Raw genomic sequence first — 12,731 nt, forward strand, 5'->3', positions numbered from 1 at the left:
TTGCATTCAAGCTAGCCTGGTAATAGTAGGCTAGGTCATAATGACACGTTGTTATTATTGGTTATGATCCTGGCTAACAATAACAAAAAAGAAGAATAACAAAAAATACAAAGGTATAAACATTACGTGTTTCAACTCAGTAGTCGATTAGATTTAATGAACCGAGCAAGCAATAGGTGACGTGTCATTTTATATTTACGGAGAAAGGGAAGCGATAGAGAGCAGAGTAAAGGCCGTAGCTGCTAGCAAATCTAAGTGGAACTAATGGCGATATTTCGATACAACGCCTTCGTTAATACTTTCCTCCGCTCTCCGTGCCGGGTAAATACATTACAGCTTGCCTTTATATTGTGCAGTATTGGTAGACAACAGAAAGTAATAATAAATTGTTTATAATAAAGTTTAAGTCTCTATTTCAAAAGATACAAAATAGCTATTAACGCAGGAGTGCCTTTTTAAGTATTCTCTAGAACTTTATAAACTGAATATGTAAATACTTTAGGGCGCATTGGAGTAATTTCGAAGCACAGAAATGCTCGGGTAATTTCGAAAGGGGAATCTTGATATTATGGAAATAATGGTGATTTTCATGTGGCTTTCGAAATTACCCCAATACACTCTATAATAATAATTATGTAGTTTATATCATCATTGGTACAATGCCTCAAACCTATTTTAGTTTAGATATACGATAGCTTTTCAGTTTTATGTTTAGTCATAGTTTCTATTAAATATTATGTAAATTTGTTCAAAAATATAATGTTAAATTATAGGTCATAAATATTGTTTACTGTCAATCACTATTTTAAAAATCCATGACAATGAATGAATCTAAATCTCTCACGAAAGCGCAAGCCGCAGAAATTACTCATCATTGACAGAATTTAAGTCAAATACGAAATCCAAAAAATACTTTCGCAGTATGACATGAAAGAAAGCCAGATAACACTAACCCTAATGAGGATGCAACGATCGAATAATATAAGTAGTGTAGGTGTGACCTTGGTATTGAAACCGTTCCCGAACGAAAGTGAAACTGACTTTTCTCTTTACTGTTAGACTGTTACGTTTCGTGGACGGTGACTTAATCGTCACCTGGTCACTGGACATATCTGATTTAAACTGTTAGGTTTGATTTGGTCATTTAGGTTTAAATTCTCTGAATGAGTCTTGAAACTTGTCATTTCTGGCAATGTATAAGGTAAAATTCTCGTATCCACAAACTACTATCCAATATATTTTTACCTTTAAAATAAACATGGTGGGAAATAAACATTAACTAAAAGCGGGTAGATTATATTTATTTGTCTACCCCGAACATTTATATAAATTAATATCGGGTAGTTTTGTGTTGTTTACATCTCCGGTGACATTTTGCTGGGACGTCAGTCTTCCGCGACCACGGCCAGTGCAACCTGGCCGAAACGTTGGGAAAAAAGGTAAAAATAATGTTAATTAATCACGTTCGACCTGTATGTGACTTTAAATATGTGTACAAAGCGCGAGAACTTATATTCATATTCATATTCATTTATTAATAATATCATTCATATTACATGTCATTCATTATTCAGTAGTATTATAATTTATAATTATTATTATGCTTATAGTTATCACATATTTAGTATACTATGTATAGGTAGTATACTACAATATCTGTACATTTAAAAATTCATTAAAACTATAAAATGTGTGCTCAAGAAGCCATGTTTTTAGTCTAGTCTTAAAGCATTTCAGGGATGTAGCTGAGGTGATTTCTTTAGGTAACCTATTATAGACGGTCGGGCCCGCCACGTGCGTGACGTTCTCGGATTTCGCCAGTCGTCGCTTCACCGGGAGAAGCCTATCTGGGTGTCGTAAGGAGCGCGCCGAGTCTGCGCGCTTTTTATACTCGCCCAACTTGGTGTAGGTATAAATCGCTATCTGGTAGATTACTACCGACGGCAGAGTTAATATTCCTAGCTCTTTAAAATAGGGTCTTACGGAGGTTTCTTGTGTTACTCGGACCACAGACCGTATGGCTCTTTTTTGTAATCGGAACGCGCGCTGCCATTCTGCGGCGCGTCCCCAGATTTCAGCACCGTACTGCAGCAGGGAATGAACGGTCGCGAAATAGCTTGTCCGCACGGTGTGCTGCGGCACGACTCGAGCCAGGCGGCTAAGCGCGAAGCAGGCGGCTCCCAGCCTACCGGACAGCTGGTCAATATGGGGCTCCCAAGTCAGTTTCCTGTCTATCTTAAAACCCAGAAAGGTGGTGGCTTCCATTTGGTCCAGGCTCACTCCGCCGGCCTTAACTGTCAGGCGTCTGGGTTCGCGGCTTCCTAGGTAGAAATGGAGGAAGTGTGTTTTGGTCAGATTTAGTGCTAGACCATTACGGCGAAACCACTGCGACAACTGATTTGCTGCGTTGTTCAAACTGATCTCCAGGCTGTCGATACTCGGTGCGGTCACAATGCCGGCGACATAAAGTGTTATATCATTAAACATCTTGATCAGGGATAGGGATAGGGATAGGGATAGGGATAGGGATAGGGATAGCGATAGGGATAGCGATAGGGATAGCGATAGGGATAGCGATAGCGATACGGATACGGATACGGATACGGATACGGATAATATGGGTATCGTTAGAGGGATACGGATAATCGGTCGGCGGTCTCTTATAATCAATGTGCTCTAAGACGATCGTTGTTTGCTTGCTTGAAGATTACGTTTGCGATAAGTATAAGCAAAATGATAGCATATAAACTTAACATAGTTATGTGCAGTATTACTTTAAAGACAAGACAAAGACTAAGTGACAAAGAAAACTCGCAAAAATTATTTACCTATAGGTAGGTTTACATAAAACTGCAAAATACGTGTTTTAAACAGGTACCTACTACTTCCAAACAAAAAACTACTGTGCTTGAATTGAACAGTTAGATATTTTTAAGAAGTAGGTAAGTAATATGCCCCTTTAACATTGACATTGCTAAAAATTTTATGAATTGTCCTCATACAATATTACGAGTAATACGAGTATAATACAAAACTCATTATTATTAATGTATTAGCATGATATACGTATTCAAAATATTAATATGGTTATATAACTATATTAATTAATGTTAATTTATTATCAAAACATTGATCATTATTCCTGTCAGTGACAAGACGCCACCTATTCTGCAACCTGGCCGAAACGTTGGGAAAAAAGGTAAAAATAATGTTAATTAATCGCGTTCGATGTGTGTGACTTTAAATATGTCGCGAGAACTTAAAGTGTTATAAGACACCACCTATTCTTTATATGTACGTCATTTGTTCTAGCGATATCCTAAAGGGACAAGGTGCTCATCAGTTACCTTGGTTTATTATGATGACTGCATTTTTTATACTCCGGGTTCGAATCCCGGTAAGGGCATTTATTTGTGTGATGAACGCAGATATTTGTTCCTGAGTCATGGATGTTTTCTATGTATAATATATATCCTTGTCTGAGTACCTGCAACACAAGCGTTCTTGAGATAACCTTGGGAATGTCCTATAATATTTTTTTATTTTTTTTATTATAACATTATGTCAGAAGACAAGTGTAAGCAGTATAGAAATGCTTTGCAGCACACAAGCTGACGAGCCGATGGGAAGGAAGGAGCCACTTATGCGTTGCCAACTTTTGAGAATCCTAAATACCTGCTTCTTTTTTTTATGAAATAGGCTGCAAACGAGCAGACGAGCCGCCTGATGGTAAGCAGTCATCGCCGCCCATGGACATAAGCAACATCAGGGAAGCCACTTATGCGTTGCCGACCTTTGAGAACCCTAAATACCTGCTTCTTGAAGAACCCCATGTCAGGGTCCCCCCACATCTAGCGTCTCGCGAGCGTCGCGTCGGGCCACTGCTTCTTGAAGAACTCCATGTTATAGCGCAGTGGAAACACCTCAAATGACTTTGTAACTTATAATAAGAGTTTTGGAATATACATACAATATAAAATCACAAGCTTTGTGAAATTGTGATGGAGAGAACGCACAAACAATTTAATTGATTATCTAGACATACTGATTGATAGTACTTGCTATTACCTACTCTGTAGCGACTTCACAACATATTAATCTATGTAAGTAGGTACCTACCTTTATTTAAATTCATGAACATATCTTGGAGTCAACCGGTATTGTATGTTTTAAAGAAAATATTTTACACTAAAAATATACATTTTTAATCACAAATATTTCCATTCAATCATATTGAATTTCAAGAAATACCAAGATACTCATTATCTTCAAACTAGATTTATCAAGATAATGTGGTGATCCCAAGTGAGGTGAAGGTAAGATGCGGCCGTGTACTTACGTATACTTAAAGAATAAAAAAAAGACAAAACCATAAGAGGTTTGTAAACAAAGCATCCCGGCCCTTAGTTCACGGCCTTCTTGCCGAAGTCGGTCAGAGAGGCGCTAACCAAGCGGGAAACCAAGCATAATTGGACCCACCGGAGACCTCAATGTAAACAACCAAGATAACAAAACACTCGCCTTTGTACATCCTCCGTACAAAACAACTGCACAGTTAACTTGGTAAACGCACAGTACTGAAGTGCATTCACAATTAGAGGCTGCATGGTTAATTTTAAAACAAATCGAACCTCACCCTGATCTAAATTGAATGAATAAGTGTGAGATTCATTTATCGATTTGTATTAGAAAGGCCAATCATTGTCTTTAAATAGATGGATACCTTGAATTATGAAGAGAAATCAAGAGATAGGTAGTAACTGTAAGTAGTCCTACAAGGAAAGCTTCAATAAATGTGCCTATTAACAGCATTAAAAATACCATGTCCAAAATATCACAGAGAAGAGATATACCTAACTTAGCACCTACATGATAGTTTACAAGAGGCAATCTGTCTTCCAAAACCGACGACGTCCAAATGCGTCTGTATGGAATTTTGTGCGCTGAAATTCAACTACCTACTCACTTTGAGACCTCGACATAATTCTTTACAGTCAAATAATGATACTCATTCAAGTTCTTCGAGCAAACAGCTGTCCGTCTGTCCATCGGTCAATATTTGCTCGTCATTCAAACGACGGGAAGGCCACACATACTCAATGAGTTTATAATAAAGCAGCGCACAATACTTTACGCTAATGGCGACCTAGACTTTGAAAACCTTGGTCACGTCTTTATACGAAATATTCAAGCATGGCGTGAAATTGCGATGATATGGGGTTTAACCGAAGTGCTATTCAGCAATTACGTACCCAATTTATATGACTTCCTGTTCCAAGTGCTACTTTTGGACCTGTTTGTCTTTTATTGCGTTGAAAACATGAAAATCCTTTAAACCATAAAATAACATCCTTGTAATTAATACTTTAGATTGGCAACTTAAGTATTAACGTGATGTCCAATTTGAAGAAAAATTACTAATGACCCACGCTTAAATCATTATCTAAGTTTATGGGTTTACCCATCACGAAGATGGCATAAAGTCAAGGCGTGCCAATAAACATTCGAAGGTTCACACTTACGTGTGTGTCAAGGCACCAAGTAGGTACATCACATACATGTAATACGTAGTAATAAAGTTGACATACGTTAGCCAACAGCACAAGGCATATAATAAGCACAAGGTTGAAGCTAATATTTGATCTGGTATTGTGGCGCATAATTAGAAGCAAATAGTTATAAGCTTAAACCATTTGTCAAATGTTGCATCAGAAGAACATTGATGTTTTGCAACTTTAGATTAGACTTATTAAAAGATCAATGCATTGAACACAATAATAATTAACATTGAAATAAATATCAATAAATGATATAAACACTAGACGAAAAGAAAGTGTCTTGCCGTGTGACATCCTAACACGCTAATCTTAACTAGAGAAACCACTGTGTCCTGCGTGGTACAAATAAAGAGTAGCTAGATTCATTTATATTGTCTTAGTAATTAATAAGTCTCAAATGGAATTTCCGACATTTCTTTCCACGAAGGAGTTGATTGGAGGAGTTTTTGAGGTTAAGGAGTTAGGCATTGATTAAAATGCACATGAGGCACATATAGATGTAGCAGCGCGTTTAAAAAAGGAATTGTGAATCCGCGTCTTAAAAATAAAATAAGAAGAAAGAGAATAAAACGAGATAAGTGACAGATAAACCGATGCTCGTGATGCCAATCCGAGATACTCATATGATATAACACGAATTTATCGTTACAGATAATCTACACGAAACCTAACGGACGGGACATTTCGTGAACACAGGACACTATCTCCAAATCAGATAGCTACCAAAAAACAAACAGCGGGACACTCTACGGATGAATAACTAGAAATTTTTGCTCTAATACAACTCGTTTGAACCGTTTATCTTACCGTATCTTTACAACACATTAGAGTGTGAAATTTGAACGCTAGTCATTTGCGTCGTAATTCGTCGTCATTACTGCGATGCCGGTAAATTGGACCCTATAGAAAATTAACACTACAAATGAGGTATTATGTAGTTCATGATGGTCACACATGCAAGCTCTAAATGAGCCGTTGTAGAATCATTACTGTCATAAAACTTGACTTTTGATTACTGTCCATTTGTTGTGCATTCATGTTTTAATTTTTCCGTAAACAGTAAACTTTATAGATCTACATTTTCATTTGATTTTATTGCAAAAGTTTTAACTGGACCAGCCGCATTAGGTCATACTATCGTTATTCTACGTTGCATCCAATAATTAGGTATAACTTGTTGGAATTTATGTATTATGTAATAGTTATTTGTTATACAAGGGGGCAAAGTTGTATTTTAACGCCGAGTGTGAAATTGAAAAACGAGCAAGTGAAAGGATTCTATAGTTGAACCACGAGCGAAGCGAGTGGTTCGAGAATAGAATCCTGAACTTTCGAGTTTTTTAACACACGAGAAGTAAAATACATTTGCACCCGAGTGTAACACAAAACTTTTCCCCTCACTATAGCGAGGAAACTACAACGCAAAAAATGCGTTTATCACTGCTTCCAGTAGTTCCACAGGTGGTAAATCATCTTTATTACTAGATTCACCTACTCTTATTAGTTTTAAAGCAGTTAATTTGACTTTATTCAAGGTCAAATTACTTTACCCACTAGTGGATAAAATGCGTTTTTACCCGCTGGTATTAAAGGACAAAACACGTGTTTCCGAGCTAGTGAGGGGAAAAATATATTATCCAGCATTGCAGTTGTTTATACAATTAATTCACACTGAACATTTACGTCCCCTACATAACCTTCACAACTATTTGCTTGCCAAGTAAATTCAATAACTAGGCACAAAGCAACTTCCTAGTTTGTTTTGTCAATTTGATATTTGTTCATGAATATTGACTGTTAAGAACTGATCAACTGCTGAAGGTTAAAACAATCATTTTTTTTGTAGATGATGAAGTTTTTATTCATGAATACACGATACCGTTATGGTTGGCCTCCTCTGAATAGTTTACAATTTCTGCTCATCATCTCCATATTTACCTTACTGTTTTAGTCATTACTTTTCAATAATTATTGTGCAAATCATTCTACAACAGTTTGAGTGTTAGCCTTGATTTTTTTGTATTAATTTGTTTGCTGACTTCTTAAACTCCGCTCAAGATGTGACATAATTAACTCATAGGTGTTTTTAATGAATTACGGGAACCAGACAATGCAATGTTTGCTAGCATAGATTTTTAAATTGAATTAACATAAGGCACTTAAATTGATTAAAATAGTATTTAAATTTATATTTTCAGTACAAATGTTGCTTTTTTTACGCACTAGTGCGAGAAGTGGGTCGTTTCTTGTCAGGTCGAAACTTCGGAGGGCCATCTGTACTGAAAAACGTCGTACGATACACGTGCGAAAAGGAAATTCGTATCTCGTGTCGATTTAAAACCCTCCCTTCGGTCGTGTTTTAATATATCGCCACTCGTTTCGAACTTCCTTTTTTACGCACTTGTATCGTCATGTATTATTACTTTATTTACCAAAAGATTAAATTATGAATAGGTACTTACATCAACTTATAACTTTTATTTTGTTCTATCTTCAAAAATTATCAATAATTAAACTCTCTTCAGAGGGCGAAAATATTGACCTCAATGCAAAATATATAAAAAAATACTTACGTGTATCAGAAAATAAAGTTATCTTTTGTAGTAGATAACGCGCAAGTTCGAGATTGTCATTTTAACAACAATAAGTGACGTGCATTATAGCACGGCTGTAAACTGTCAAGTAAAAAAGTTACAAAATCCTGGAGAAAAGAGCAGTTAAAAATTATCGTAGGTACAAATACATGTCTACTTTTTTAACGAAACAAACAATTTCGAAAATTTAATTCTAAGTAATTGCCTGTGAGAAAAACCTCATAAAACTAGGTAAATCTTGGCGGCCTTCGCAGAACGAAATGATAGTGTTACCACATTTACTGACAAACAAAATACAGTTACGAAACGTGGTGGTATACTATCTAAAATTAGATACTTCATATCTAAGTAGCAATCTGATTCAATTGAAAATTGTAAAAAGTCGAGGTCTGTGGAATCAAACAAAGTTCATTGACAATGCGCTTCGAGGCATTTTTCACTCCAAATGCTTACAAATAAAAGATCAAGACTGTATTACTATGACAGCAGTAGAGTAGAGAGCGAATTTTGTATTGGTGTAAAAAATAATAAACTTGGCTGCGTTTTTTTATGGATACAAAGCGCTCAATAGTCTTTTTTGGTTCGGTTTTTGCACATCTGTCCGGTTGGAAATAGATTGTATGTATGGGACTTTCCTTTGATACAAAAAGTTGAGGTCGGATGTCAGGTTTGCGGTTGTAATGAATTTGTGTGAGAATTTTCAGTCAACAACACTTTTTTGTGCACATTCTAGGTACGACAATTTATCAGACCTAAAAAATCAATAGTTATAGTTAGGGAATTTTTTAACAGTTCCAGAAGACTTGGAAATCGTCCAGATGACCTATAAATCCGGTCAAAGTTCTATTGGTTATTTTGATATGTAAGTAGGTATTATAGTTTAGAGTAAAATGTGATTCATACTTATATCGTGTCCTTTTTGTCACAGGTCACAGCTCCCTACTTCTCTGTCACCTTGCTAAAGACATGGCAATGAAGGTGCTTGCTGCTTGGCGAATATTGAAACAAAAACAGCCACCGTTTGCTTACTGACAGACATATTTTTTTGGATTAAAAATATTTGGAATAATAACTGAATGAGGTTCAGACAAGTCAACAAACACTAAATTAACCTGCGTGTAAAAAAACACTATACCTAATTTTTAAAAAATGTTACAAATCTATATATGTCAGCACAGCAGTGGGGTGGAGCTGAAACCTGAAAAATTTGCATGCATAGCAATCCATCCATAGACCGCATTGGGTTATGTACAATAAGAGTTTTTTTTAGTAAAACAAGATACTTACTGAAACTTTTGATAGCACGATAGCTTAGCAGCCACCCTTTAAGAACTGTTCAAGGGATAGAGTCCAGTTCAATCCCTTTAAGAAACTATAAAATGCCCAGTCACTGACACTGAACACAGCACTCTGAAAATCAAGTTAGCACTTCACGTCCTCACGGGTACCCAAACCCGTTCCGGAGTGCACCAAATTCCGGTTTTGGGAGACGTCACATTGACTACTCCGGGAATAAGCAGACAGTTTCGATTCAACGGGAGTCTAGTTGAAAGGAAAGTCTTTATGAAAGTTTCGTGTAAACTTTTTTCGCGATGTCGGGGCGTCGCGGCGGCGGGCGACAAGAGCGTCGCAGTCGGCGGCCCGATGCGGACTGGCGCGTGACGTTGAATTAACAAGTGTGCAATCGAAGCCTTCTCGTCGCGACGAACGGCAATGTGTGAGTGCTGGACTTGCAGATTCCTCTACCACAACACCGCCGTTGCATTGCGGCACAAGTTTAACTTCAGCATCCACTGGTCGCTTGCAGCAAATTTAGCGCGCGTGGGACATGCGATGGCAGCGCAATGGATAGCACGAGGGATCGGATTATATTCACGACACACGTGAAAAGTATGTCCGGGACAGGTTCAGGAGGTTTTCTTCATTTATTGTTATGAGCCAGCGGGTGCATAGTGTTATGAAATTGCCTTTTTGTTCGTATCGTCTGAGTCCCTAAGACTATTTTGAAGGCATGTTATGAGGAACGGAATGAGGAGCGCTGAACTGGTTATGTTTATTTTATTTTAGGTCCTGTCTTGCTTCAATAAAATGTTAGGAGAATGTAGTTTGGTTTATTCATACGTCTGACAAATCTACTTAGACTACTTAGGTATTTATTAAAACTTTAGGAAAATGCTCATAATCTTCTATTTTTTTCATTTGGGATTGTTATACCACTTTTTAAAGAGCAAACACTTTATTGAATTGACCTAATAGGCATTCACTGAACAAGACAATAAAATAAGATGGAAACGGATGATGGAGACACTGAAAGTCCCAACTCCCAACAATGAGGCTTAGGTACCTTATTACATGAAAGAACCTGTAGACAAACTACGGCTCGTCGAATTACAAATGTTTTTCAGATTTTTTTCAATTAGTTACAAAGGACTCCATAACACCAACTACTTACATATTGATAAATGAGAACATATTTCAAAATATTCTTAAAAGAAAAATCTCAAAAATAATTACGTATTTAGAAGACAGCTCAAAGCTCCACAGGTCATTAAGGACAGTGGATAAATTTTCACACATAGGTAATTCATTTTCAGGAAACGAAACGCAAGTTTGTGTAGTGTGATAGTTCAAATCTAGTTTCAGAGCAGCAGACGACTTATCTCACGTTCTTCCACCTAACCCGCTACCATTGACTCCTTATGTCATTGATCTCGTTTAACAAATGTCATTGCTTCAGTTTACCCTTTTAACCTCCAGATTAGATCGGCATGACTATCAACAGTGAATTTATTGGTTAGGCCACAATGGCGTTCGTTGAGTAACTTCATAATCGCAATAATATAATAGTTTTCCTTACCAGGCGACACAAGGCGTGTCAAGCTGTGTTCTGCAAACCGTTTGTTGGGAAATGGCGGACTATTCTCACGGTAAATCATAATAATTTGACTGTTGACCGTTTTAGATGAACTTTAGTTGGTTTAAAACCGATTCGGAGCAACGCCTCTTAATTTGTTTAAATAGTTCAAGGATTTGACATTTCAGGTGCAGTTGTGAAGTGTAGTTCATTTTCTACTGGTTCCTATAGTAACTGCTTTTATCAGATACACAAAAGAACTTCAGTAAGTATAATATTACAGTTTATGGTTCCTATAGTTTTATTATAGTTTTAACCAGTGGCAAGTTGAAATCAATCGAATCGAATTTGTTTCGAATCAAAAACTGATTTCAACTTGCCACTGGTTTACGTCAAAATAGTTAATAATTCCCAATAACTTTAGGAATATATACGCACGTTGAATAAAACACGCGAACTATTTTGCAATATACAAGTACTTTTTTTACTAGAAATTTCTTACAACGTAAAAAAAATACAAATCCAAAAAAAAAATACAGAAATATATAGTTTATTAAATCAATACAATTTTTCAAGATATTTTCCACGTGTCTTGAATGCAACGTAAAACCTGAAAACGGTCAAGGATTGACAACGTTTGTAATACCACATAGCGTAGTTTATCTCTAATAGTAAATCTTTAGTAAGTAGCTATTAGCAGAAATCAACTATGTATCGTAAAAGATGTGGTTTTGATGTTTAAATAGAATCAACAATATCCGTAGCGGCTTCTGAAGCGATTGGAATGCATCTGCTATTTTTAAACAGCGGATGTGTACATTCATAATTGGTCGTCAGATGAAAGATTTACAAGACCGGATATTTCATTTTATTGGATTCAGTAAGTGATGAAAAAAGTTGTTTTAATTTTCTAGCCAATTGTAACTGGCCAAGCTAAAACCCGAGCCCATCTCAGTTGTGTCATGTCGAAACGTTTTACAATTCGCACGCTCCCTTCTCTAGCTCTCACGATTAACATTTCCACTGATAACGTGGTATTTAACCTAATGGACATAAATAATCGCTAAATGTCCTTTCGGTGCATTTTATCAAGGAAATTTATGCATTTAGCACTTAATACATAACAAACAGCTCGACAGGTGTGACGTAAACGGTTTAGGGCGATGTGTCCAGTCTTGTTGAAAAATCCAAATAAATTGAATAGATACCACTTGATCACGGCTGTCCAATTCTTCAGAATACTTCAGATTTAGTTGGCGTTTCAGGTTAGGTAAGGTCCTTTCTTTGAAAAACATGGATCTACCGTCACTACTTTGAAAACAACTCGTACCTATCATCTGTCAATCGATAGACAAATGTAAGTAGTACCAAAGAGGATCGAGTATTATAGAGAGTTACTGTCGAAGAAAAATGTGTAATCACAGTGCATGTTTTGACAATTTGGTCCATATTCTTAGCTCGATATGTGTTAAAATGTCAAATATTAATATTAGCGCCATCTAGCTGAGCGTACCCCAACAAAGGCATAATGCCATCTAGGCCACCGTACCTTTTTCTGTATGGTACTGAGGTACGTTTTTTTCTTAGACTTTATCTGTCTATACGGAGTTATATATGTCTTTGGTAGTACCTAACTACTTATGTATCGGATGCATAATTTATGCAGCTATGTAACGCTGACAAATTCTTAAAGCGTATAGAATTCATAGATAAAATTAAAGGTAT

General features: G+C 36.6%; 2 protein-coding genes across 2 annotated transcripts in view; both read right to left on the minus strand.

The window, feature by feature from the left end:
• The window catches only part of LOC125226197 (probable serine/threonine-protein kinase DDB_G0267686), a 274,557-nt gene extending 264,743 nt beyond the window's left edge, over positions 1-9,814 (minus strand). Inside the window, exon 1 of the mRNA XM_048130117.1 lies at positions 9,440-9,814. The gene's annotated coding sequence lies outside the window, so the exon portion shown is untranslated. The remainder of the gene's footprint in view (positions 1-9,439) is intronic.
• Positions 1,648-2,487, minus strand: LOC125226460. The gene has a single exon (XM_048130445.1). It carries the CDS (start codon positions 2,485-2,487, stop codon positions 1,648-1,650), a length of 840 nt encoding a protein of 279 aa, XP_047986402.1.
• Positions 9,815-12,731: the final 2,917 nt, after the last annotated feature.

The sequence above is a fragment of the Leguminivora glycinivorella genome, chromosome 5, assembly GCF_023078275.1.
Source record: "Leguminivora glycinivorella isolate SPB_JAAS2020 chromosome 5, LegGlyc_1.1, whole genome shotgun sequence".
Taxonomy (NCBI): domain Eukaryota; kingdom Metazoa; phylum Arthropoda; class Insecta; order Lepidoptera; family Tortricidae; genus Leguminivora; species Leguminivora glycinivorella.